This window comes from Mirounga angustirostris, unplaced genomic scaffold, assembly GCF_029215605.1.
Source record: "Mirounga angustirostris isolate CCGP_5_RB_7025 unplaced genomic scaffold, mMirAng1.0.hap1 SCAF_2, whole genome shotgun sequence".
Taxonomy (NCBI): Eukaryota; Metazoa; Chordata; class Mammalia; order Carnivora; family Phocidae; genus Mirounga; species Mirounga angustirostris.
Genome location: NW_026991710.1, coordinates 84,610,090 through 84,638,077, shown reverse-complemented (window position 1 = coordinate 84,638,077; position 27,988 = coordinate 84,610,090). Strand labels below are relative to the sequence as shown.

Here is a 27,988-nt window from a genome sequence, read left to right as displayed (position 1 = left end):
CTTCATCAAGATAAAAAGCTTCTGCACAGCAAAGGAAACAGTCAACAAAACAGAGAGGCGACCCACAGAATGGGAGAAGATATTTGCAAATTACACTACAGACAAAGGGCTGGTATCCAAGATCTATAAAGAACTTCTCAAACTCAACACCCAATAAACAAATAATCAAGTCAAAAAATGGACAGAATACATGAACAGACACTTCTCAAAAGAAGACATACAAATGGCCAACAGACACATGAAAAAATGTTCATCATCATTAGCCATCAGGGAAATTCAAATTAAAACCACACTGAGATCCCACCTTACACCAGTTAGAATGACAAAAATTGACAGGGCAAGAAACAACAAATGTTGGAGAGGTTGTGGAGAAAGGGGAACCCGCTTACACTCTTGGTAAGAATGAAAGTTGGTACAGCCTCTTTGGAAAACAGTGTGGAGCTTCCTCAAAAAAATTAAAAATAGAGCTACCGTATGACCCAGCAATTGCACTCCTGGGTATTTACCCCAAAGACACAGATGTAGTGAAAGGGGCCATATGCACCCCAATGTTCAGAGCAGCAATGTCTGCAATAGCCAAACTGAGGAAAGAGCCGAGATGCCCTTCAACAGATGAATGGATCAAGAAGACGTGGTCCATTCGCACGGACCAGCCCGGGACGCCCGGCCCCGACCGTCCCCGCAGCTGGACGTCGGCCGGGTGGCCGCGCCCCAGCCGCGCCCGAGAAGGAGCCCCTGGTCAGTGATAGCAATCCGTATTCTTGTTGGAGCAACTCTGGCGAGAGACGATGAAAAGAATTTGTGGAGCATGCGCCACGATGTGTCCCACACAGAGGCAGATGACGACAGAATCCTGTACAATTTGATGGTCATTTGAAATCAGCAGGCCAAAGATTCAGAGGAGTGGCAAAAACTCATCTACGATATCTACACCCTGCGGCAGATTCGGAGGGGAGTGAGAAATAGATGGAAACGCATTTTAGAGGATTTAGTGTACGTCATGGATTGAATTAGATGAGCGTGATTGGCCAGTTAGGAGCCGCTGTCTAAGAAGAGGCAGATTGGAAGAAACACGGTTTGTAAGAGAGACAGTGAAACTCGGTGTAGACTCTCGGAAGGACTAAAAGGTTTTCAAAAGGAAGCCGACTCTTTGTTGTCAGTGACGAAACTCAGCACCATCTGTGATTCTAAAAACACAAGGAAAGCGCGGGAGATATTGTTAAAACGGGCTGAAGAAACCAGTATTTTCCCAACAAGCTGGGAGCTCTCGGAGAGCTACCTCTTTGTCGTGGATCGTCTCATTGCTCTTGATGCAGCAGAAGAGTTCTTTAAAATTGCCAGTCGAACTTGCCCCAAGAAGCCTGGAGTCTCAGGCCTGGCAGATGGCCAGAAAGAACTGCACTACCTTCCATTTCCAAGTCCTTAAAGGAGAGTCGAGGAGGCAGAATTGGAATTCCCCTCAACTGGTACTCAACAGCCAACCCAAGTTGGACAAATGCATATAGAAGACAGTAAGCAAGTGGAGGGGTAGCTAAGTGAAAAATGATTCTAAATCCTATAAAAAACTAAGGGCCTGGGCGCCTGGGTGGCTCAGTTGGTTAGGCGACTGCCTTCAGCTCAGGTCATGATCCTGGAGTCCCGGGATCGAGTCCCGCATCGGGCTCCCTGCTCGGCGGGGAGTCTGCTTCTCCCTCTGACCCTCCTCCCTCTCATGCTCTCTGTCTCTCATTCTCTCTCTTGCAAATAAATAAAATCTTAAAAAAAAAAAAAATTCATCTTTAAAAAAAAAACTAAGGGCTTGGAATATTTGGTCTTCAAGAGGATGTTACTGTAAGGAGTATTCAGGTTGCGTTGAGATACACTGGTGATCTTGTATCAGGGAGTTGGCCAGTGGAATCTTTCCTCCTGGCTGATTAGATTTCAAGAACTCACTGTCCCCACTTTGGTTTTGGTTGTACATAAGCCTATTGGGAGAATGGGATGTTCTAGGTAAGAAAACAGTAAGATTGATAGAGCTATCATTGAGCCCAAATATAGATTACCAAATTTTAAATAATCGTTATATAATATAGACTAATGCCAAAATAATACCAGGCATTATATGACCTTTCTTTGATTTGGAAGATCTTTCAGAACCTTGCAGGTGTCAGAGGCATCATCTTGAGTATAAGTCATGATTATTCAGAGGTTCCGATGTAGCAGATAATAGAAATATCTAACAGTGCTGCCCAGAAGGGACTTCCAAATAGATCGATCCCAGGCAGAACTCCCTGCAGCGCCATGTCAAAAAGCTCCATCTTCAGTGGTGGGACTTGCATCTTAAATTCTCAACATTATCAATACCTGGTTACCTCTTTTGACATCTCATCCATTTCTAGACCACAAGCCCTTGCTATGTTATTGCAGCTATCAACTGAAATGTTTGACCTCCACTTCCTTCTCTTCTCTTTAATCTGCTTTTGGCTTAGTGGCTGAGAGTCGCACCTGCCCAGAGACCCTCAGTGCAGACTTGCAGCTCTGCGTGTGCGGGCGGTGTTGCAAGGAAGGTCATTGCTGGACTCTCTTCCCATTCGGAAGAGAATTTTCAAGCTGGAGCAATGCTGCCAATACGGCTTACTTCTCTCTCCACAGACTGAGAAGTCCAGCCTCGGAAGTTACTTGCCACTTGAGCAAGGAGCTTGCCAGGAAATAAATCATGGTTCACATTATTGAATAGACTTTCAGAACCTGTCAGATGTATGGGTAGATTGCTGAGAACACTGGCAATATTTTTACTCCTACAGACTTTGCTCTTCTGACTTCAGGTAAAAGGTAACTTGTCTTTAGTTTGTCCAGGGGATTGTGACTTGAAAACTTGCTGACCAGCTCTTTTGATAGTGTACACAATGTTTGAAATATTTCTTAGAGGAGATACATGTTCCTCATTTCTTAATGCATCGCAGACCAATTTAACTGACATGTTTCAGGAAGATTCGTTCTAGTATAGTAAGTAAGCTAAAAGTTTTGTTTTTTATATTTAACGCTTAACCTCTCTCTCATGTTGTTTAAAATTAGACTGCAGACAATTTCCCTCACTTCTGTAGGCTCTTGCGAGATAAACGTACAAATAGTGAAACAAATAAAAACAAAACAAACAAAAAATAAACAATAAATCTTTTTAAAAAAAGAAGAAAATGTGGTCCATATATACAATGGAATATTACTCAGCCATCAGAAAGGATGAATACCCAACTTTTACATCAACATGGAAGGGACTAGAGGAGATTATGCTAAGTGAAATAAGTCAAGCAGAGAAAGTCAATTATCATATAGTTTCACTTATTTGTGGAACATAAGAAATAGCATGGAGGACATTAGGAGAAGGAAGGGAAAAATGAAGCAGGGGAAAATCAGAGGGATAGATGAACCATGAGAGTCTATGAACTCTGAGAAACAAACTGAGTGTTGTAGAGGGGAGGGGGTGGGAGGATGGGTTAGCCCGGTGATGGGTATTAAGGAGGGCATGCACTGCATGGAGCACTGGGTGTTATATGCAAACAATGAATCATGGAACACTACATCAATAACTAGTGATGTAATGTATTGTGACTAACATAACATAATAAAGGGGCACCTGGGTGGCTCAGATGGTTAAGCGTCTGCCTTTGGCTCAGGTCATGATGTCCAGGTCCTGAGATCGAGCCCCACATCGGGCTCCCTGCTCAGCAGGGAGTCTGCTTCTCCTTCTTCCTCTGCCCCTCCCCACTGCTCCTGCTCTCTCTCTCGCTCTGTATCTCTCTGTCTCAAATGAATAAATTTAAAAAAATTCTTTAAAAATAAAAAGAAAACAACATAATAAAATAAAATTTAAAAAAATAAAGTGTGATAACTTTAGACCTAATATCTGGTCAACTTTTGTAAATATTTAAAGTTTACTTGAAGAGAATAGGGATAATTTAATTGTTGATTATAGTTCTATATCATCTATAGAGCCTTACTAAGTTTAAGTCCATGTAGTCAATTACTAAAAATGATGTGTTAAAATTTCTGTGTATTTGTGTATTTATCAATTACTCTGTGTAATTCCATTAATTTTGGCCTTATTTATTTTGAAGATATATTATTAGGGATCTACAATTTTAGTATTGGTATATCTTCCTCGTGAATTTTTACTTCTATCATCTAGTGAAAGGGGGTGAGTTTGAGCATTTCAAGGCTGATCGCAGGAGGAAAATATGGCCATGAGGTGGCAGCAGCATACACAAGCTTTATTTGGGTGGTATTTTGAAGGTTTGCCTGCTGGGGTAGGGCCCCGATACCATCAGACCATCCAGAGGCGTAAGATAGGAGGCCGTCGTTCAGAAGGGGAGGAGGGCAAGGGACCTCCTGGAGGCGAAAGGATGCAGAAAGAGGGCTTATGTGTCTAGGTGGCTTTGTATGATGTCACTCAGCAGCATGGCGGGGAGTCTCTGGGTCAGAATTCTGAAGAGCTGCAGCAGGTTAGGGTCTTTATAACCCAATCGGCAAGCCGATTTTAGGCACAGTTTCATAGGGTATATACAGCAGCCAAGCTCTAAATAGCTAAAACTCTGATTAAGCTATGTTTAAAACAAATGGATGTGTAAAATTTTGATATGGTGCCAGTGGGCTTTTGAGCTAATAAACAACCCAGGGGCCAATACACAGAGGCCTCATTTGCCTCATTCACAGGGTAACACGTAGTGATTCTCTTTATCACTTTTTTTTTGCTCTCTATTGTTTATTATATTTTACTCGTTTTTTGGGTTTATTTTTATTGGCATGATTTCAGTAAACAGTTTATTGTAGTCTGCTATCTTACCACTTATTTATTATTAAAACTGCTGTAATAGGAATTTTACCTCATTCTTTGTCCCACTTAACTAAAACTGCTCTGGGTAAGGTCATGACCTTCATGTTATCAATACCAGTTAATGGTTTACATTTTCTTACAGTGTATACACACGTTTAGGTAATTCAAAATGGGATATCATACATGGAATTTAGTACTTTTTTCTCTTTTTTGCTTACTCTCTCCTCTTTCTCCCACTCAAATTCCCATCTTTACCTCACCCACCCTCTCCAGACAAATAATGTCATCCTCATTAGATTTCATCCCTATTTTTCTCCACACTCATAAAATCATATACCAACATATATGCATATACACAAGACCCAAACATACATACAAGTGTGTATATATATACACACAGAAATTTATTATCATATAAAGGGGTTTGGGGATTAAACATGCCATACTTCATTTTGCTTTTTTCAGTACTGCATAGAAATGCTGAGTCGATTAATATAGTTCTAATTTGGATTTTCCACTAAGATCAACGTTGACATAAAAAACATATATAGGGACGCCTGAGTGGCTCAGTCAGTTAAGCGCCTGCCTTCAGCTTAGATCATAATCCCAGGGTCCTGGGATCGAGCCTACTTCTCCTTCTCCCTCTGCCTGCCAGTCCCCCTGCTTGTACTCTCAATCTCTCTGACAAATAAATCTTAAAAAAAAAAAAATATATATATATATATATATACCCATACATACTGATTTTATTTCTGTAAGATTTCTGTGACGTATATTTTTTCTAAAGTGTTACCAAGTTATTTTCCAAAAAATCTGTAACGATCCATATTTCTTATCAAGGGTACTTGCTCCCCTACTCCAAAATCCTCACCAACAATAGGTATTGTTCTCTTGATATGTGACCATCTAATGGGGTATAAAATGACAATCCTCTAATGCTTTATTTGCATTTCCTTGATTACTAGTGAGCTTGAGCATAATTTTATACATTTGGTCATTTGGATTTACTTTTCTATGGTTATGTCTTTATGTACCCACATTTTTGTGTTGTGTTTTCCTGTAAGTGCTCATTTTATAGTATATATTATCACTATATCTTATATTATACATGTTAGTATAGTATAGATGTTAACTCTTTGTAACCCACATTGCAATTTCCTCCATATTTATATTAATATTTAACTCTACCCTTTATCACAAAAATTGTTAATTTTTGCTACATAGGTTTTCCCTGTCATTAGTCTATTTTCTCTCCCTCTCCCCCAGCTCCCACTCTCTACCTTTAAAATGATTTTAAACATCATTTTATATGTCACATCAAAGCCTTTAGTGTAAATTGGGAATCCAATTTTGTTTTCTTTGAACTGAAACATATTTGTCATATATTGAAAGTTCATATATATCTGGAGTCTCAATTCTTTTCTATCAATCTTGTTTATTCTTATTTAATGCAATTGCTTTTCTTATATTAACTGACTTGAGGGGCGCCTGCATGGCTCAGTTGTTAAGCGTCTGCCTTCGACTCGGGTCGTGATCCCAGGGTCCTGGGATTGAGCCCCGTATCAGGCTCCCTGCTCAGCGGGAAGCCTGCTTCTTCCTCTCCCACTTCCCCTGCTTGTGTTCCCTCTCTCACCCTGTCAAATAAAAAAAAAAAAAAAAAAAAAAAAACCTAACTTGATTCTGATGGGTTTATAGTATATGCTGATATCTGGTGAGTAAAGTTCCTCTCAATAGTCTTTTTTTTGGGCTAGAATTTTCTGACTATTCTTCTGTATGAACGTTAATTTAATCCAATTTTTAAATAATCTTGGGATTCTAATGTGAATTTAATTAGATTTATATATTAATTTTATTTTTTATCTTTTTTTAGGTAGGCTCCATGCATAGTGTGGAGCCCAACGTGGAACCTGAGCTCACAACCCTGAGATCAAGACCCGAGCTGAGATCAAGAGTTGGACACTTAACTGACCCACCCAGGTGCCCATATATTATTTTAAAAGATTTATATTTTTACACTAGCAAGTTTTTTTTTTTCATGTGTTTAAATGTCATTCAATTTCTTTTAATAACATTTTCATAGGTTCCCCCCTCCATGGTCTTTTACCTTTCTTGGTAAGTTTCGCTATTGTGAATTAAATATTTTTCCGAGTAGCATTTCAGGGTGCTTATTGCTACTAAATTTTGTAGATTCATCTTGTTTCCAAATACCTTACAAAATCTCTCTTTAGTTCTGTTTTTCCTAGTCTCTGTGGTTTCCTAGGTATATAATTACATCAACAGAGTTTTCTATTTTCCTATATTTATACTGATTATTTCACGTTTTAATCTTGTCACATTCACTGGATCATCCAAGAAAATTTTTAATATCATATAATGACAGTAAGCATTCATTCCTGCTAGTTCCTGATTTTAAATGGAAGAATTTGATTTTAAATACTTGTAGGCTGGGGCGCCTGGGTGGCTCAGATGGTTAAGCGTCTGCCTTCGGCTCAGGTCATGATCCCAGGGTCCTGGGATCGAGTCCCGCATCGGGTTCCCTGCTCCTTGGGAGCCTGCTTCTCCCTCTGCCTTTCTCTCTCGCTCTGTCTCTCATGAATTAAAAAAAAAAAAAAAAAAAATACTTGTAGGCTTTTCATAAATAACCTTCATTGTGTTTAAATAGTTTCCTTCAACTTCTATTTTACTGAAGAATCCTGATTAGGTATGGCTATTGAATCTTAGCAATAGTTCTTTCAGCATCTATCGGTATGATCACGTTTTCTTAATTCATTTATATAATTGATTGTGTTAATAGATTTACTGATCAAAATACTCAATTCCTGGAGTACAGTTCTCTTTGCCATGGTATATTAACCTTTTTTTTCTTAACTGTTGTTTTTAGAATTTTCATTGATATGTATAAGTGAGGTTGCTCTGAGTTTATGTTTATCAGCTTTTCATATTCATGTTATGTAACGATATCAAATGAGTTGGGAAGTTTTTCCTATATAAAAAATTGGGGATAATTTAAATAACATTGGAATTATTTTTCTTGCAATCTTAGTACTTTTTATTTTTTAAGATTTATTTGAGAGAGAGAGAGAGAGAGAGTACGCGTGCATGGGGGGGGGGAGGGTAGAGGGAGAGGGAGAAAGAATCACAAGCAGACTCTGCGCCGAGCACAGAGCCCCTGAGATCAGGACCTGAGCAGAAACCAAGAGTAGGACACTTAACAGACTGTGCCACTCTGGCACCCCAAGTACTTTTTAAATTATGGATTTAAAAACTCACTTTAAAAAAACTCACTTTTATGTTCTCATTTGATAATCAATCTAACATTTTAAATTTCATCTTGGGTCACTTTCCAACATTTATGTTTTTCTAGGAAATTATTCATTTCCTCTAGGTTTTCCAATGTGTTACTTATACAGTTGTATGCAGCATTTTAAAATGAACATCGTTCATCATCTTATTTCACTTCTTGGCAGAATTCAACATAGTTGAAGACTGTACTTCTAAGTTGTGAGTTTCTTAAATTTGTTGAATGGGTGTTATGGATTCCTATCTTCATTGTGATAAGGCAGAGGAATATATGATGGATACTAATGGAAAATTACAGGAAATTTGAAAATTTAGTGAATTATTTCTTGACATTTTTTATTTTCTCACTAGTACAGGGTTCACCTCTGTAATTATGCAATTTACTACCCTTTTCCCCTTTTCTACATATTGGAAAATTTCAGCCTTATAAGAGAGATCAGGAATTTAACACTGTGGCTGATCTATTTGACAACAGTAAATATTGAATTTGACAAGAGAGAACACAGTCACAGATATACTCTTTTTATAAGCAAAGAATCAAATATTTAAACCAAAGGACAATTAGTGGGTGATGTCATCTCTGAGTAACAACATAAGTATGCCTCTTGCATACAGATTTTCAATGTCCTTCAAGACCGTAACTAATATAAAATGTCATAATACCATCGCTAATAATATGGACTACTTCTTATATTAAAATAATGCTTGCTATAACATGACTCCACTAAACTGGATTTCTGCAAAAGATAGAAGTATTCACTATCTGAACATGATAAAATAAAGTGAGCTTCCAAGAAAAGACTATCCTGACAAACTAAAACACAGCTTCAGATGATGCATAGCCAAAACAAAACAAAACAAAACAAGCTACGGAAGTTCTTTGCAGTCCAACCTCTGGTGCAAAGGGACTCCATGGCCAGCAAGACAGGCAGTCACGAAACTGCAGCTGAGTGCTTTTCAAACAAGCATATTTTATCCTCCCAAAGGTGGAGGTCCTCTAACATGATTTGTGTGGTTTAAATCACTGTTCCTTTAGTTTTCCTCATACTTTAAACAAATTATGTAGTGAATTACCATCATTAAACTTGAAAAACATTTCAATTAAATGGAAGAACTTCCTATGATAACCCTCCAACTATCCAAGAATGAGTCAAGAATGAGTCAAAGATTTCCTGCATAAATTTTCTGCCTGGATAGTGCTAAACTTTTCACTATTTGAAGTGGAAACTGGTATCACCAAATGCCACACATATCCTGCCTTCTTAAACACCATATACTACCTATCTTGATTCAAATTCATCATGAAACATCACTTGTATAATCTGATCACAGAGATGCTCTCAGGGTCTATGGTGTGCAGGATCCTATGTTAAATTCTCAAGCTGCTATGCTTTTAAAGTTCACATTAAATTTATTGTTTGGTTCCCTCCCCTGCTATCAGTTATTGCATTTTATTGTTTACCTGCCACTAGCAAGACCCTGTCCATTCTTTTGATTTTTTTTTTTAGGAGAAATCAGATAACCAAATTTATCAGAATTAGTTGTGAAGTAAGAATAAGCAGAATCTGAAGATGGGGATCTGAGGCACTCAATTCTTAGATGTTTCTGGTAGTTAATAAAATACCAACTGTAATTTAAGAACCCTATTGAACAGTAGAGTTTTAAAACTCTCTTTGCAGAGGGAGAGTCTGACAGCATGTTTCTACTGGAAAACTATAGGAATCACAATAAGGAAGGTAGAACTCTTTGGATCAGCAACTGGCTTAAGTAGCTTCCCATAAACTTATTAACAAACTAGGTTACAAAATACAAAAGCAATTCAATGAATCATCATATGAGGCATTGAATTCAAAGTTGAATTGTAAGGTGTTTTCATAATACAACTTGCTTAATTACCCATATGAATGAGTCATTAATACCTCAAGCCTGCTCAACAGTTTTGGATACTTGATATTTTTGTAATGGTAGTGCTCATTTGCTGAGTAAGGCCAGCTCATTTGCTGAGCAGTTCCCTGGGTAAGGAGAAGCAGGCTTCAAAACAATCACGTGACAGTGACAGAGTTGTTTCTTAAAGGTTCTAGAAACCCAAGATAAGTATTTCAAGAGCTGTTATCTTCTGTTGTAACAATTCAGAAGCAGTTACTAGATACCCATTTTTTAAAGCAGACACGACAGAATTCTGTGATTTTACAAGAGGAAGTGACAGCAACTGATAATAATGCTTATGTAAAGGGAGTCATTAAAATAACAGCTTGCTAGCAGCCCGAGGCTTCTGAAAAATCTGCACAGGTAGGAAAATATTTGGACACAGCTCTTTAACATATTTTAAAAATTGAAAATGTGGGCAGCAAAAACTATCCTGAGAGTATAGCCCTTATACTTTTGGGTGCTAAAGTTACCTTTTATGAGATAATTAATTTTCAATTCTTCATATATGTTTAGTTGACAAAATTTAAAGTTGATAATTTCATTTTAGTCTCCACATTTTTAGGAAATTTTACCTTCTCCTGTGAAATCTAAGTCTGGGAACCACTAGAATATACATGTTGTTGTGCTGCAGTAAATTAATTTTAAAGAAAAGCATTTCATGACCACAGACCATGGAGATTCAAACTTTTGGTAAGGATGATTTTTCCCAAAGCCTTGTGATCACTAATGGAAAAATAATTGCTTCATCTGACAGTGAAGCCCCTTAAAAGTGTCAAAGAGAAGGCTGTAAGAAAGAACATCCAGAGCCATGGTGACAGCAGTGGTACATTTCTCCCTCTTCACACATGAGGAAATATTAACTATTTTGTACATACACCTTGTAAAACTTCTCAAAATCACAATTACATTTCTAACTCTAACTTTAAAATTCCTGTTGTTGGTCACAAGAGTCAAGATCAAAGATCACACAATAGAACCTATTGACATTACATGTAATAAATTACAAATCTAGGTACAGGACTTAGTTCAGGGTCTCATGTATACACGTGCTTTTAGCTTTGATTATTGGGAGAATTAAATATGTCTGCCTCCTGTATCTTCTTTCTATATAAAAAAGACACAGTAAACTGACAGGATTGTACCTTTCATAGACAGACTTAAGGACAGCTATTAATGTAAGAACTATAATATACAATTAAACTAAATAGACTTAGGCTAAAAAATTATAAAAGTTTTAAAGATTCTCCAGTAAGTTTATTTTGCAACCTTTTTGTATTTTATGTTTTATTGGCTTACAATGTTACAAAGAGGAAAACGTATACGGTTTTGAACACTGATTTATCATTTTAATAAGAATTCAGATATACTTTATGTTTATTTCTAATTAACCTTCAAATTGCAGCAGCTCAGGAGTTTAGTATAAGTATTCTTGCCACCTCATCCCACCTTGTCACTGAGTCAAAGAGTTCAAGATACTTTTACAAAACACACACCTAAACAAACACAAACAAGCCTTTTGTAAAGTAAACAAAATTTTTATAATGTAAATAACTGTTCCTTTTTGGAACTTTCTATATCCAGTTCATGTTTTTTCTGAAATTGGGATATTCACACTTATTAGACACAGTCTTTATAAAGCAAAGCATTTATCTTTCTAAAAACTCAAGTAATTCTTGAGAGCAATATTTTTCTTATTGATCTGAAAAGAAAGGAGTGTGGACAGCCAAGAGGAAAAATCACTTCAAATGATCAAAACAGAAGGGGACTGAAAAATATTTAATAGTGTATGTAGGGAGAAAAACTTTAAATGTAGATTCTATAGAACATATTGATATTCAAAGGAATAGCTTTGGGCCCACTGCCAAAAACAGATTTTTCTCAGTTAAAACCAAGAGTGTTGGTTTTATTTAGAAAGATACATTAAGTCTTTGAAGTAAGAATGAAAGGGTTGTACAATTTAATTTCTATATAAATGACTGTTTGAATATACAAAGTATCAAATATAAACAGTAGTGTAGCAAGAAAATAAATTGGCAGCAATAATTACTCAACCAGTAGCAATAATTAAGACCACCATTTGAAAGCTCTACACACAAAGAATGAAAAAATATTGTAAGATTTTACAGCACACAACTAAATTCAATCCTAATTCATTATTATTATACTTCTTTCTTCTTCAGTATTAGTGGACCCACATTATCTCCTGTCAATTCATTGTGTTTATTATGTGAACCATCACAGGCAGGAAACTAGAAAGGAAAAAGAATTACAAGTGTTATTTTAAAAATGATTTAACAAGTAGGAATATTTGTGAAATGCTCTTATAAAGAAGTATATAACTTTCAAAAAAAAATCATCAGATAGCTTTCCTGAGTAATGTATATTCTGCATCTAACCTAACTCATTCCAATCTCACAGCAAATCTAACAATTTTAAATAATGTATTATTTGACATAGATTTTATCTTGAATTATTCCAAGAGTCAATAAAACAGGTTTAAAGGGGGATCAAAACAAGCCCTTGTTCTCTGTGGAACCCCAAATTAGAGCTCACCTCTTCATTTATTTAAATTAGAAAAGAATGTACAGTTGACTCTTGAACAACACAGGTTTGAACTGTGCGGGTCCACTTAACTGTGGATTTTTTTTTCAATAAACACAGTCCAGTACTGTAAATGAATTTTCTCTTCCTTATGGTTTTCTTACCACAGGAAGATAAAATTTCTCATTTTTTCTCTAGCTTACTTCATTATAAGAATAAAGTACGTAATACATCTAACATACAAAGTATGTGTTAACTGACTGTTTATGTCATCAGTAAAGCTTCTGGTCAACAGTAGGCTATCAAGTTTTGGAGCCAAAAATTATACCCAGATTTGACCATGCAGGGGGTGGCTGCCCCAACCGCCACGTTGTTCAAGAGTCGATTGCAACTTAAATTCAAAATACATTATTTCATGTTTTCTTACTATAAAACACACTTACTATAAAATTCTTGAAAAAAATTTAAAAATGCATTTTAAAAAAATTCACTCATAAGTTAAAATAATCATGATTTTGATCTATTTTTCTTCTGCCTTTACAATGCATATTCCTTTTTTAAAAAACAAAATTGGGATCATACTGTACTGTGCTTTCTTATTAATTACATCATGCTCTCATGTCATTAAAACAGTCTTTAAAAACATGATTTGTAATAGCTTCCTAATATCCCATAATTTGTATTATACCATACTTTAATCATTTCCATTATCAGATCCAAAACTTTGCTATTACAAAAAAATGCTGTGATGAACACTACCGTACTTAAAACTTCAAATAACCTATGATCATAGTACTAGAAGAAAACAGATCTCACCAGCCACTTATAATACTCATCACTCCATACTCCTTATTATTTCCACATTAAAAGTCATCCATAATTATAGGTGCCATTAGCTCATCTATATATAAGGTACTGTACATACAGCATCTCACTAAATCCTAAAAAATGTCTATGATGGTAACATATTATCAGGGGAAAAAAAAACCCCTGAACATCAGAGATTAAAGATTAAGTAACCTGCCCAACCAAAGTCATACTATCAGTGGCAGACATCAGCTCTGAAGCATCAGATTTCTATCCTTCCTTGCTGCTGTAACATTTCTAATGTAGGTAAGTATCCATCATAAAATGCAAACTTTAACTTAGGCATATAGATTTTCAGTACTGAACCCTGTGGAAAAACCGCTCATCTCCCAGAACCTCAAAACTGATGATTTAAGAAGCAGAACAACTTTAACTGCATGGTGTTAGAGTACATGGGAGTGCACATCTTACCGTCTTAGAACGCCAACACCTACAGTAAGCTGCTTTGGTGAGACACAGATCTTCAATGTTTATTTCATTCACCACTTTGGGATTTTCCTTTTGTATTTTAAGATTAATCAAGCTATCCTTCTGTTGTTTTTTCTTCGGGAGGAATGGACGAATTGCAAGGTAGCCAAGTAGTGCAAGTACACCAAGGAAAGGCAGTAACCGAAGCCATTCTGAAACTGAACACGTACAGATTTAACAGTGCGCGGCCCTCTTGTAACAGAGCTCAAACAGCATGTGTCGTCCTTGAGCTTACTCTTTACCTATTCTTTACTTCTCACGTGAATCTCAAAACTAACTTATCTATAACACTATGTATAAGTAACACAATCAAGCCCCCTATACCTGAGACCACCTTGTTTTATCTGTGGGCTAACTTAAAACTTGTAAAACTGGAACACGTAACTTTTGAGAAATAGATCCTGTGTCAAATATCCCATTTCATTATCCTCACACTAAGTATATTTGTGTTTATCTTTGTTTTTATTTCAGGAATAATGATCACCACAATTACAAACAAAAGTGATATATTTTATAGGTTCAGAAAACATTTCCTTCATGTCTAAGATCATATAACAGGGGCGCCTGGGTGGCTCAGTGGGTTAAGCGTTTGCCTTCAGCTCAGGTCATGATCCCAGGGTGCTGGGATTGAGCCCCGCATGGGCTCCTTGCTCAGTGGAGAGCCTGCTTCTCCCTCTCCTCCGGCTTGTGCGCGCGCTCTCTCTCTCTCTCTCAAATAAATAAATAAATAAAATCTTAAAAAAATACCATATAACAATACCCAAGAAAGAATGTTTTTACCCTTGATTTAGGATTTCAGACAGAACATGTCTTCAATGCTTTAATTTACATTTTTGGTAAGACATAGTCATTCCTTAAGAAATGTTGTCCAAAAGCTATTATTTTAAAGAACTAACTGAAATTTTCATACACTGAATGTTTTCATTATTAGATACATCTTATTCCCTAAGTGTCCATTAAATGCCTTAGGACTACTAAGTACTGTCTTGGGTGGGGGAGGGAGGTTAGGGAATGTAAGTAAATAAATAAAATGGTCCCTAGGTCTATGAAGACAAACACATAAGGAAACCAAGATAAACATTTCAGCATGAGTTCATCAAATGCTGGCTAGTGCCATGCCTCTGCAGAGAATCCTTTGTTCTTAAAATGTTATCCTTTGACAATCTTCAGAGTGCTTACCTGGTATCTTGCTAAGCACTGTGTAGAAATAGCTTAGTCAAGAAAAAGAGAAAAACTAAAGATTATGTGCCAAGGCATGCTAATTAATGTTAACAGACTATGCTAAAAGTACAACTGTATTACCTTATTTAACTCTGTTAAGCTGTGTTAGTTCAAACAGCTGTATTTGGTAGGTACCATTATTATTCCCATTTTTCATGTGGGTAAACTACAGCTTAATAAGCAGGTTTAGTGCAGGACAATAAATCCATAACCTGTTCTCAATCACCACGAATCAAATCTAACAGATTTAAAATTTTATCTGTTCTACTCTTGGTAAAACTATTCCCAGAGATAACTGTTCTTACTATTCAAGTATTAAAAGAAAAGGAATAATTTCTGTGGGCTCTGGGCTACTGGGGTAGTCCCTAGGTGTCTAGTACTTAGCCCTGGGTGATGAGGGCAGGAGAAATACTGGGTGCTATGTGAGAGGGAGATAAAGGAGGTGGCTGGTTTGCATATGAAAAGTGTGTTCACAGGCAGGTTGTTTACTATCTCCAGGAATTAGCTACTCCTGGGAAGGTGCAGGTTATTCTTGGCCCCCAAGTTGTCAATGCATCATAAAATATAGAAAATAAAAAACACGTTTAATATACAGATACAGCTATTAACTTTAAACACATTTAAATTAAGTAAAATTCAAAATTCAGTTTCCAAGACAAACTAGTTACATATCACCAGCTCAACAGTGACATGGTACCAGGAGCTACTATATCTGACAGCCAGAGATCATTTCCATCATGTTTTTTGGATGGCACTGCTATACACCATTGTTTCAATAAAGCAACATCTCTACAGCATAGCATGGCTGCTTTGACAGCTTCAGCACCCATCTCTTACGTACCTGAAGCCACCCAAAGCTACTACCTAGTAGCTGCGTTCCTGTGTTCTCTGCCTAAGGAACTCCTTCTGTCTTTCTACCTCTAGTCTATTGGACTAATTTGTGTAGACCCCTCAAGATTAGGGTCAAATATTGCCTTCTCCAGAAGTCTTCCTTGATTTCACAAAGCAAAATCAATCCCTTCCTCCTGTACTTCCAAACCCTTTTTCCTCATGTTTCTTTTATCACACCACTGTCTGTCATCTGCTTATAAAGCTGACTCATAAGCCTATAAGAAAAGGAGGTATGTCCTTACTACTCTCCCTGACACAAAGTAGATACCTCATAGGTGTTTCATGAATGACTTAAATGAATGAATGCAGAACATAAATGTCAGTCCCTTTCTCACTCACCACATAGTACTGTAATTATTTATTTACACTTATCTTCTAGATCTGGCAATGAATGTCTGACATTGCTATTGACCCCAGCACCCAGTAAAATATTTTGAAGTAGTATTCAGTAAATGTTTATTAAATGTAGAGTAACTTTAAGTATTATTTTGTATATTACAAAATTAAAAAGTCATGAGAAGTTAAATGACTCAAAGTCAAAAAGTAAATAAATAAGAATTTAAAGATGAAAACTGTAACTTAGATTCCTAAGTTTAGCATTTCCTCTCCTGGCCCACAAATCTCAGAGAATAAATGGCATTAATACTTTTAAAAATCTACTTCCAAAAATGTTGTTCTTTCAGCATACTTAATTCCTCAGTAAAACATTACTCTGTGGTAATATGGTAATAAAAAGTACTATTATCTCCTACAACCAAGTAATAATTGATACAACAGTCTGAGTGCAATCAACTTTCTGAAGGTGATAAACTTCAGTTTAACTACAGAAAAGCTTAATAACGAAAAATAACAACAGCCTATGAAGCTTAATTAAATCACTTTAAATATATTTTAATATATTTAATATAATTAAATTACTTAAATATATTTTTAGTGAACAAATATGAAATACAGAAAAATGAAACAAGAAATTAAAAAAAATTTTAAGAATAGCTATTTCCTACAAACCTGCTTGATATATGTTGAGCTATCACAGATATTTTAGATATTCTGAGGGGAAAACTATCACCTCCTGTTAGGTATAACGTATATTTTGTACAGTATATTTTTTATTTTTATGGTTAAGAATTATCAAAAATAGCATTTATTTTACAAAATTTAGAAAAGTATAAAAAATAACTTTAATCCTATCAGTCAAGAGTTGGTAACATTTTACTTTTGTTTTTTTTGCTCTGTAAATACACATTTTAAATACTTAAAAGCCAACACTGAGACCATGTTGTATATACAGTCCATATCTTAGTTTTTTCACTTTATATGAGGAACATTTCCCAATTTCTTAGCGTCATTTGGAAACATGAATTTTAATGGCTACATCCATCCATCATGTCCCCCAATCAATGTAAGATCTACAAAAGCAGACACCTTATTTGTCTAGGTCACCATTATATCCTCAGTGCCTAAATAATGCTTGCTTCAACTTATTTTATATTGAGTCCTAATTTACAGTTTAGCCTGTTGAGCTCTGAGTTAAGTGTTAAATTTGATGAGTTTTTACAACTATATAGACCTATAAACACCACCTAAAGCAAGATACAGGGTATTTCCATCACTCTAACAAGTTTGTTCTTGTACAATCCCCTCTTTCTGAGTTCTCTCGCCAATTTATGTACTTAATAGATATTACTGAATTAAGAAATCTGATCTCTTTGCTATTCTTAAACAATTCCTTTTTAGTTTTTTACTATACAGTAAGTGCCCATGACGTGGAGACAACGTGCTAATGCAAGTGTAGCGGCCTTATTTGTCTCTATGTACCCAGTGCTCTCAGTACAGTGCCTGGCACAAGAGCAGGATTTCAATACCTAACAAATTCAGTTTATCTGTTGTATAAATCCAGATTTTCATACACTCGGAATTAGGTTTCTTTGGTCTATAAATCAGAACAACATACCTCATTCATTTGTTCAACAATACAAGTACCCACCACATCCCAAATATTGCATTAGGTGCTAGGGATTCGGGCTGATGAATAAGGTCCCTGCTTTCATAAGGTACACATTTTAGAGGAGAAGATAACCACAAACAAGTAAACAAATAAATAAGCAAGATAATTTTAGACTATAATAAGAGCTATGAAGGAAACAAACAGGATGATAAAAGAAAGAAAGAGACTATCCTAGGGGCAAAGCAGTAGACTGACTGCCACTTCAGGTAAAGGAGACAGGAAGGGAAGAAAGATCTTTAAGCCAAGACCCAAAGGAAAAGCTGGGGGCTTAAAGACTTGAGTAAAGAAATTTGAAGGCATAAGGAAGAGTACATGTAAAGAGACTTCCAACTTCATTGAACTGTTGGGAGGAATGAACGAATGAAGTTGGAAACCACTCTGTAAAAACTATTGAGCACTATGCAAAAGAAAGCTACTAATGCATTCTGCCCTGAAACTACAGTTATGTAAATATCGGTCTCCTCAACCACTCTCTATCCTCTAATAGAGACTTATACAAGCCAAGACGTCAATGAATTTTAACTGAATTGAGTCTGTACTCCATTAAACTGGTATTTAAGGTAACTGCCATTAGGTATGCACTTGTTTGCCTTTGTTCAAGGCTTAGGAATGATAACAGTGTAAGTTAAAGGACAAAAATTCTTCTTAAAATAGTTAAGAAAAAAACTTTAAGAACCCTCAAGAAATATAAAACCTCACAGATTAGGTGATATGACAGGTGAAGATACAAAAATTACAAGTCCCTACCCCAAAGAAGCTTTTCATCTAGTAAGGAATACAGATCTATAAAAAAGGATTACAGTACTGTACAGTATGTGCAATTGTAAGTGAGCAGTACAGAAGACATGATTAACTCTGTAGGGATGAGCAGACTTTACAGAGAGGATCTGGCACCTAACCAGAGTTCTGAAAGATGAGTAAGACTATAGGAGTCCACAGGCTTATGGGAAGAGGGGCTACATTTCACACAGAAGACACAGCATAGGTAGAGGCACAGAGATACAAGGTGCATGAAAAGTAAGTGCCACAATACTGGTGGAATATGATGAAATAGGAGGGACTGTAGAGGTGATCAGGTGCCAGATGATAAAGATCAACAGGGTGGGGCGCCTGGGTGGCTCAGTCGGTTAAGTGTCTGCCTTGGGCGCAGGTCATGATCCCAGGTCCTGGGATGGAGCCTGCTTCTCCCTCTCATTCTGCCTGCAGCTCCCCCCTGCTTGTGCTGTCTCTCTCATTCTGTGTCAAATGAATAAAATCTTAAAACAAAACAAAAAAAACAACAGGTAGGTAATAATCTACTCTGTACATAAAAGGAAACCATTGATATCTCTGAATATTAATGTAAATGGAAAGCTATTCATTTATGAAATCAGATGGAATTATGGTATCAGATGGAAGATGGACTGGTGGAGAGACAGAGGTCGGAGCAGAGAGAGCTGGTAGTGTGAGGACAAGATGCAAGACAATGTTAGAAATCCACTGAAATAATCCCCCCAAAAATCATGCAAACTTATACTAAGGCAGTGGCCATTAAAGTAAAGAGGACAAATGGATTCCCTAAAACTGCCTGAACAGTGTATGTGTGCATGCATTTTTTGAGGAGATAGTCTGATGCTTTCATTGGGAATACTGAGTAGGTCTGTGATCAATCTGCACTTGCCTTGAAACTTAAGAACTACGAACTCAGGCAGTAAAATCAATAGGATTGGGTGAGTGATCAAATATAGAGGAAGCGAGGCTCCTTCATGATTCCCAGATTTCCGGTTTCATTGGATGGATGGAGATACTGGTCTCTAATTTAAAAACAAAAGAGAACATAAGAAGAGCAATTTTAAGCAGGAAAATACCAGTGTAGTGTTGTAGAAGAAAGGGGAAAAGATGAGGTGTTGACATCCTTAAAGAACATAAGGGAGAGACTAAAGGTCAATAGTTACCAGCAAAAAATTAGGGATACTGATGGACGGCACAAGTCATAGCTTTCTTTCAAACAGTGTAGTAGTCCAATGTGGAAGTTGCTCTGCAGAGACCAAAAGATGCCAACTCTCTCTGCCCCCTCATCCCAGAAAGACAAGGAAAGATACAGAAAGAAAAGATACCACTGAGAGAGCTACAGGCAGGGGAAGTGACTTCCTCAGGGAGAGCTCTGTTTCATTTAAGGCAGGGAGGTGCATCCATGAAAAATTATGAAGCAGACAAGCCAAGAGTAGAAGATAACAATGTGAGAGACCAAGGGTTGGAGAGCGTGGGGTGTAGGTACTTTGGGCTATAATTAAGTCAAGTACATGCAACTGGCTGACCTCAACATTCAATCCACTAAAAAGGTACCCATTTAGGCAACATTTTGCTTACTCATTTGAATGTAAAAAGCTTAAATTTCCTTAAAATTTTTCCTTTATTTCAAAAAAAAATTTTTTTTTTACTTAAGACCTTCTTCCTCTACCAGTGAAATTTTGCTGTTTCCAATTTTTTTAAAACACCTGTTTCTAAGGTAAAAAAAGAAAAACCAGACCACACTAATACTAAAATACCAAGCAGAGTTCTAAATGTGTTTTGTAATATTCTACTTCCCACTATTAAGATAAACAACAGACTAAGAAGGTAGAGTGAAACAACCGGTACCCTCAGAGAAACAAAATCTACACAGAAAAGAACATTTCAAAGCAACCTGAGTAGCAAGCAATTTTAACGTGAATTTTTTGAAAGTTTAGACACTGTTAAAAGAAAGTATCTCCTCAGAGAAATAGAATTCAGTTTAAGACAGGGGAGGTTCAAACTTTTATAAAGACATGCTACCTATCACACCATATTCCTGACCAAGATATATAAACAAATACTGTTTTTATCATCTGTAAAAGCACACATAGACACACACAGATCTCAATGAGGAATTATATTCTTAGAAACTAGGACAGACTTTTGCCTTCTCAAAAGGTGGCATATATTGATACTATTAAAATAATGTTGGGAACATGGTTGCTGATAAATTTAATAACATATTTTCTTGGTAGGTAAGACAAAGAAATGATTTCTATTTCTGAATTGTAAAAAGAGGAAAGTAAAATATTTTCAAGGGACGGTTTTACTATTACCACTTAAAATCTAATACAGACTGTTCAGGACCAAAGGCCAATAAAATGAAATTAATGATCAATTTAAAGACTTTTCCCCTCATTATTATGAATAGAACAGTGTTTTGGTATCTAGTACATTTCCTGGACCAAGTACTTAATAAATACCTGATGACTTGAGAAATTTTACACTGCAAAGTAGTTAGATGGCAGAAAATGTTTTAATGAGACCGAAATTGTTCTCCACAAAGGCTAGTATAATCTTTCATTCTTTAATTACACTGACTTAAGTAGAGTTGGTCTAACTAGAAAGAGGGAAAAAACTTTTATAGTCCTATAGGAACTATGTAACTATTTTCCCAAATTCTCAAACACAGCTTTTTAGGATAAAATTCTTTGATGTTTTAGAAATAATATTTACATATTAATAAATGCAACTTTCTAGTTTGAACTTAATAATTTCTTATATATCTCTACTGAGAAAATCACTTTTTGTTCCATTTCTTTAAAAAAAAATTGTGGTACATTTTACATACAATAAAATAAAACAAATCTTAGGTGTTTAGCTCTGAGCTGTGACAAATATACCCCAATAGCCTCCACTGAAAATGTAAAAACATGCAAAATACTCCATTACCCAAGAAAGTATTCTCCTGTCCTTTTCTAGTCTATCTTCCCACCACTGATGTCTACACCCAAAGCTTTTTCACTCAACATAAAGTTTTTTAGATTCATCCAGTGGATCAGTAATCCATCCCCTTTTATTGCTAACCAGTATTCCACTCTGAATATACTATAATTTGTTTATCCACTCTCCTGTTGGTAGATATTTTGGTTGCTTCCAGTTTGGGGCTATTAAAAATAAGGCTGCTATAAACACGCTTGTAGAAGTCTTATGGATATAGGTTTTCAACCCTTTTCCACTTCTAAATTATTCATTCAAAATTGGCCCTTTCTGGATAAACAGAGCTAATGCCTTTAAAGACATGTTTGTGTTACTCTGGAAAAGATACTGATTGTCTTGGGATTCACTGCTTTATCTTTAGGAACAAAACCGTTATGTTTCAAAGAAGCAAACAGGGTCAAGGAGGGAAGAGCTACTATATTCAAAGTTTCATAGCAAGCTTTTAAATCTAGAAGTAAACTGCTCATGACTTTTGAATAGGAAGATTTTGTTGTTGTTCTATTTTAAACATAGAAAGCTTTTTTTAAAAAGGTCAAAGTATTAGAATATACTTCCAAAGGGCGGAATCATACAAATTTATCTTAAAAGACTCACTGTTAAACATGTGACCTAAACAAAAATAGATCAGTTGTTTCTGATAGATAAGGACTGTTTGTAAATACTGTATGGTGATTAAGGATCTCCAAGTGTTTACTAAGAATGCAGAGTCATCATGAGAGAACCAACTGCTTTAAAAAAAACCACTAGATGAAAATAGGGAAGAAAAAACAGGCAATAATGTAAGCTGTAACTTTGTTCTAATTTTCAGAATAGAAAATGGAAACACTTTTGGTTTCCTAGACATTTTAAACATTTGCTGAAAAGTGATCTTCTAGGTTACTTCAACAAAAGTCTAAGTATGGATTCTATAAGTAGCTCAATCAAGACAGATAAATGTAATTAGCTATTACAATCTATTCCGAAGGGAAGACTCAGAGTGGAAATTGGTCAGTGGGAATCTTAGTCCATGGTGCTCCAAAACAGATTCTGCAACTGTTATACTGTCTTTGTCCAGTATGAAAGAGACTACCTCATTTGTTCATAAAGCAGTTATTACAAACATGTTTCCTAATAAGCAATACAATGAGAACTAAAGTACAGACACATTGTAATGGAACTTAGGTACATGTTTTTAAGATATTTATCAGAGTTGTCACTATTTCTGAGAATCAGTCCTTACTTTAAGAGAAAGTTACTATATGTTATTGATTTAAGGGAGAAAAGGTTTAGGCTGAGGTTCCTTAATGCCTTTAGTAGGAATTAAATATTTGTTGACAGTGGAGATCTTCAAGAAAAAAAAAATATGCTTCTAAAATCTAGCCACTCAATCAAATTATATACTTTCTATCTGTTCCAACTAAACTCTATTTACAGAAAATTGAAACTAATATAAAACCAGCCACCACTGGAATCAACACACAAAATTCAGGTTATACTGGACTGGGGTAGGAGTAAGGGGACTTCTTTCTTTCCTGTTAAAAACTTGGCAGTTAATTTGGGCAAATTATTAATATAAGTTGACAACTGGAAAATAATGTCACAAATGGAAAATAATGTCACAAAATAATCATATTCTTCTGATCTGGTATTACCATTTTGGTGAATACGTTCAAGGGTATAATTCAAAGGAGAAAAAAAAAACCCCTAACAACTGGTATAGGGCTACTTACCACTGAACATTATGAATAAAATCTATACACGCACAAACATTCCAAATTTCCAGCTGCAGGGGAATGGTTAGGCCTACCGTGATGTTAGTCTAAAACAGGATTATATAGTTGTTAGAAAAAGATAAGGAATATATTAAAATATGGAAAGTACTAAAGTAAAAGCAATGATAAAGGGAAAAAAAGTCAAAATTTTATAGAACTGCAGAAAATCTATCAGAATAATAGGATCAAAAGAAAACTTTGATGTTTCTAAATACTTTACTTGAAACTTTTTTTTTTCATTTTATGTTACTTTTATGCTGATTATGATGTTTAGATGTTTCTTTTAATGTTAATTATTCAGTTACCATGCTTTCCATTCAATTACATGTTTCCTACTAAGCCATAAACCAAAGAATCTCTAGGTTTGGAATGTCATCTAATTTACCTCATCTAAATCTGTCTACTACCCAACTCTGCCTTTTTTTTTTCTTTTTAAATACTATCCCTTCTTTAGGGATAGTATTATCTTAAAATACAAAAAACAACCAAAAAGAAGCCTTCTGTGTGTTGGGGCTGAAATCTACCTCCAAATAATTTTCACTAATTTGGTCCTAGTTCTGTCTTTTGGTCTACACAGAATAAATCTATTCTTCTTCCACCAGTAAGCCTTCCAAATGCTATGTTTCATGTCAGCTACCATAGAACTCCAGAACGCTCCAGGCTAAGCAACCCTATTTATCTCAAAATTATCGTAATTCATGTTTCATTCCCTGACATTCAGGACCTATGAGTTCAAAGTTTGCCGAATCAATATGGTTTTTTCCCCCCTCACCGTCCTAATCAGTCTCAGTCTGGTTGACAAATACCCCACTTACACTGCAACATCCAAAACCCTACAAAATCTTCCAAGTGTTGACTGCATTATGGAAATTTTCGTCCTTTAGATGTAAAATCCTCAGTTGTGGGTTCTTTTTTTTTTTTTTTTAAGAAGGGATCTTAAAAAGAGAATGTTAACATATATTCATTAAATTTCCTTATCTAACATTTGGTCCATCGTACTAGCCTTTGAACACCCGGCTAACTTATCTTTCCTCAATTCGTTACCTTAACTACCTCCAGGCCCACAGTAATGGGAATTGACCTCAAATGCCCCCGGGGTAGTTCAAGTCTTCCCTATGGGAGCGGAGGTTAGTCTCCAATTTTGCTACCGAATAAAACTGCCATACACATATTGCGTGTATGGCTGTGTTTCTCTCCCCCCCCACACCCCCAAACACTGACACGCTGTGGGTTAAACCCCGCTGAGAGCTGGGAATGCCTGATTCACAGTGCCTTAGATAACGATGACTTACCCTACTTTAACATAAACAACCTCACTGCAGCGAGCGGTGAGAGATGAAAAATATAGGCCCGCTACCAACTCAGCACTTTCTCTACAAAAACCTGGTCTCCCATCACGAAAGGACACGGAAGAGCCACTAGGACAAGGACGAGAAGAAGAATCACTCGCGCTCCCAAGCGGCTGTGCGGGCGCGCGCCCCCTACCTCTGCGCACAGGGTCACGGGGTCACGCGCCCCACGCCAAGCCCCGCCCCGCCCCTTGGCCCGCGGAGGTTTAGACCACCCCCCACTCCCACCTTGGGCAACTTGCAAGCAGGGGGGCCGGCCGAAGGCGGGGATTACCTGTGAGCCGGGCGAACCCGGTAACGCTCTCGGGGACAGGGAGCCGCTTTAGATACGCCGGCAGCTGCACCTTCACGATGCGGGCCACGCTCTCCAGTACCATCCTCGCCAGCAGCGTCCACTCCCCTCCCAGCCCGCCGTTCTCCGGCCGAGCTGTCGCGCCTGCGCCGACAGCGGAAGCGGCCGGCGGGCGTCGCGGCCTGGGTCTCGCGGCGGGCTGGAGGGGGCGGTGCTGGGGGGGCCCTCGGAGGAGAAGTTGACCTGCTGGGCGCCGATTGGCAGCGGGCGAGTGACGTGCGCGCCCCGCGGACGCCAAGGGGGTGCGCGCGGCCGCGAGGTGCGGAGCAGCGGGAGTGGATGAGTAACAAGGCTCTCCGTGGGATTTCGGTTTTGAAGAGGGCCTGTGTTCACGTTGGGCCCTTTACATCTGTAGACGCTCGAGGCCAGCAGAAAGGATACTGTGTCCGATGAGATAAAGCATGTGAGAGTGCTTTGCAACCGGAAAGTGCCTTTGAAAAGTGAGTTTCTCCCGGCGTCGCTTTTTACTTCGGCCCCTCTCGTCCCGGCCCCTTCTTCCCGGAACCGGTCGGGTGCCATGGCCCTAGGATTGCATACTCACCAAGAGCACCCTCCCCAGCTACCCGGCGGTGCCTAACTCCGTTCCCTCACCCCTACAAGCCAGGTTTTTAAAAAAGAAGTGAAAATACCTAAACGACTAACCGCTTAAAGCTAACTACTCGGCAGTTTTGTGCAACCCTGACTGGTAGTTTTTTGTTGTTGTTTTTTCTCCTTAGATATGACCCGTGATAGTCCTTTAGATACTTTCGGTTCCTTCTGCAGATCTTTTTTCTTTTTTCAGTTAACTAAAACTAGGAAAGTGGTAAAAGAATATAAGCCTTTCAAGTGACTTTTATGTTGTAGGATTTCTGCTACAAGCTAAAGTATCCGTGAAGATCTTTAAATTTAATTGTTTACTAATAACTTTTTAAAAATTGAAGAAAGGAGACAGCTTCACTTCCTTGCAGCGCTTTCCTTGACATGACTTTCCTATTTTTACTGAAGTGTGAAATATCCGAAGTAATGCACTTGCTGATTGCATGTTGTGGATGTGGTGTGCTGTCTTAATACGGTGCCTCCTTACCGTTCTGAACTCGACCTGACCAATAACCTACAATACCAACGAACTGCTCATGGTGCAGTATTTCATTCTCTGTGACTTAATATAACAGCCAGTTGTAATAAATACGTTTTCTCTTTATTTTTCCCTGGGTATTTTCATTTTAAAGTGAGAAAGGGAAGACATTTTTTTAAAGTCCTTCTCTGGAGTCTTCAATATATGATGGTTTTTCACTAAAAAAAGATAACCGTCAGTGAGAGAGTTAGTTGAAATCTAGATAAACCAATTTTCTATCATTTTACCCTGTTCAGAATACAATTACAATGGAAATTCAATGAAGATGTTTAGGTACAGGTCATGAACCAGAGCAATATAGAAGGTTATATACAAAGTGATGATCAAAAGTTTGTTTACAGTAGGATTTCTTTTAAATTTCCTGTTGGGAGCTTACTTTTGGTTTGGTGAAAGAAGGACCCGGAAGCTTGTTTATTATGAATATGATATTCTCAGATATTTTTGTCCTCTGGATTGTTCTTTTACGGGTTATCTTTAATCTCTGTGATCAGATGTAGAAGTACCCTTGGGGAGATGATTGACCTATGGGTGGGTTGGGAGTGAGGCAAATTAGGGGAAGAAAGGCTTGGCGATAGCCCCTAAATATTTGTTTCTTAATTAGAGGCTTTGTAGCCTTGACAAGGGCAAAACGAGCTGTGTTGAGTGAGATTCTTTAGGCTTCTAAGGTTTTTCTTTAAAGCAATTAAAAAATAAATACTTCAGTTAAGAGATACAGCATAGTAAAATGTTCGAGTGCCAAAGGTACAATTTGATGTGATCAATATATATAGAATATATCCAATACCCGAGAGAGCTTCTTTGTGCCCCTTCAAACCATGTCCCCCTACCACCACCACCACCACTGCTATTCTGTCTTGCTTTACATGTTCTTGGGCTTCATATAAAAGGAATTCTACAGCATGTAGTTCTTTTGTGAATGGCTTTTCTGAGCAGTTTATGTGGATAGCTGGTTTGCTATTTCCAAGTAGAAGAAATGTAGTGAGTGGGTTATCCACATATCTATCTTTTTTTTTTTTCTTTCTCTCTCTCTCTCTCTCACATATCTTAAAATTTAGAGAAGATTCATTACACGAACTACATTAATGTATAAAAGCTGATAGTTTCCTAACCCCACCAATAAAATTCTTTTTGTGTATTTTAGGGACTGTTTTCTTTGTTCCTTTTACTTTAAAATTTAAATCTTGTTTCATTCACATTTTTTAGTTTTGCATTTCATTTCCACAGCCCTTCCTTCTTGGCAGTACATGAAACAGAGGGGCTGAAAATAATATCCAACACAGAAGTGACAGGCTTATCTAACCACTTTCTGACATGGTGTCCAACAAAATCTGGTTTTATTAGTGTTTATTTCTTATATTTAGATGCCATCTTTAAAAGACATAAAGGGGCACCTGGGTGGCTCAGTTGTGAAGCGTCTGCCTTCGGCTCAGGTCATGATCCCAGGGTCCTGGGATCGAGCCCCACATGGGGCTCACTGCTCCGCAGGAAGCCTGCTTCTCCCTCTCCCACTCCCCCTGCTTGTGTTCCTGCTCTCGCTCTCTCCATCAAATAAAATCTTTAAAAAATAAATAAATAAAAGACATAAAGATATTTTATGGTTAGAAAAGGCCAGACAAAATAATATGTGAATAAAG

At 37.1% G+C, this 27,988-nt stretch overlaps 3 protein-coding genes and 1 pseudogene across 4 annotated transcripts in view; 3 read left to right on the top strand and 1 right to left on the bottom strand.

Annotated features, from left to right (window-relative positions):
* SLC9B1 (solute carrier family 9 member B1) overlaps positions 1-27,988 on the top strand; it is a 131,644-nt gene that overhangs the window by 83,156 nt on the left and 20,500 nt on the right. For both annotated transcript variants that reach the window (XR_010409487.1, XR_010409486.1), the window contains exon 16: positions 6,681-6,787. The gene's annotated coding sequence lies outside the window, so the exon portion shown is untranslated. The remainder of the gene's footprint in view (positions 1-6,680; positions 6,788-27,988) is intronic.
* LOC123848885 (melanoregulin-like) lies at positions 455-1,511 on the top strand (annotated as a pseudogene).
* Positions 11,554-25,401, bottom strand: CISD2 (CDGSH iron sulfur domain 2). The gene is made up of 3 exons (XM_045880669.3): positions 25,163-25,401; positions 13,859-14,073; positions 11,554-12,288 (listed from the first exon to the last, which is right to left on the bottom strand). Exons 1-3 carry the CDS (start codon positions 25,263-25,265, stop codon positions 12,199-12,201), a joined length of 408 nt encoding a protein of 135 aa, XP_045736625.1. The 5' UTR covers positions 25,266-25,401; the 3' UTR covers positions 11,554-12,198.
* Positions 25,543-27,988, top strand: part of UBE2D3 (ubiquitin conjugating enzyme E2 D3) — a 73,612-nt gene continuing 71,166 nt past the window's right edge. Inside the window, exon 1 of the mRNA XM_064584910.1 lies at positions 25,543-25,680. The gene's annotated coding sequence lies outside the window, so the exon portion shown is untranslated. The remainder of the gene's footprint in view (positions 25,681-27,988) is intronic.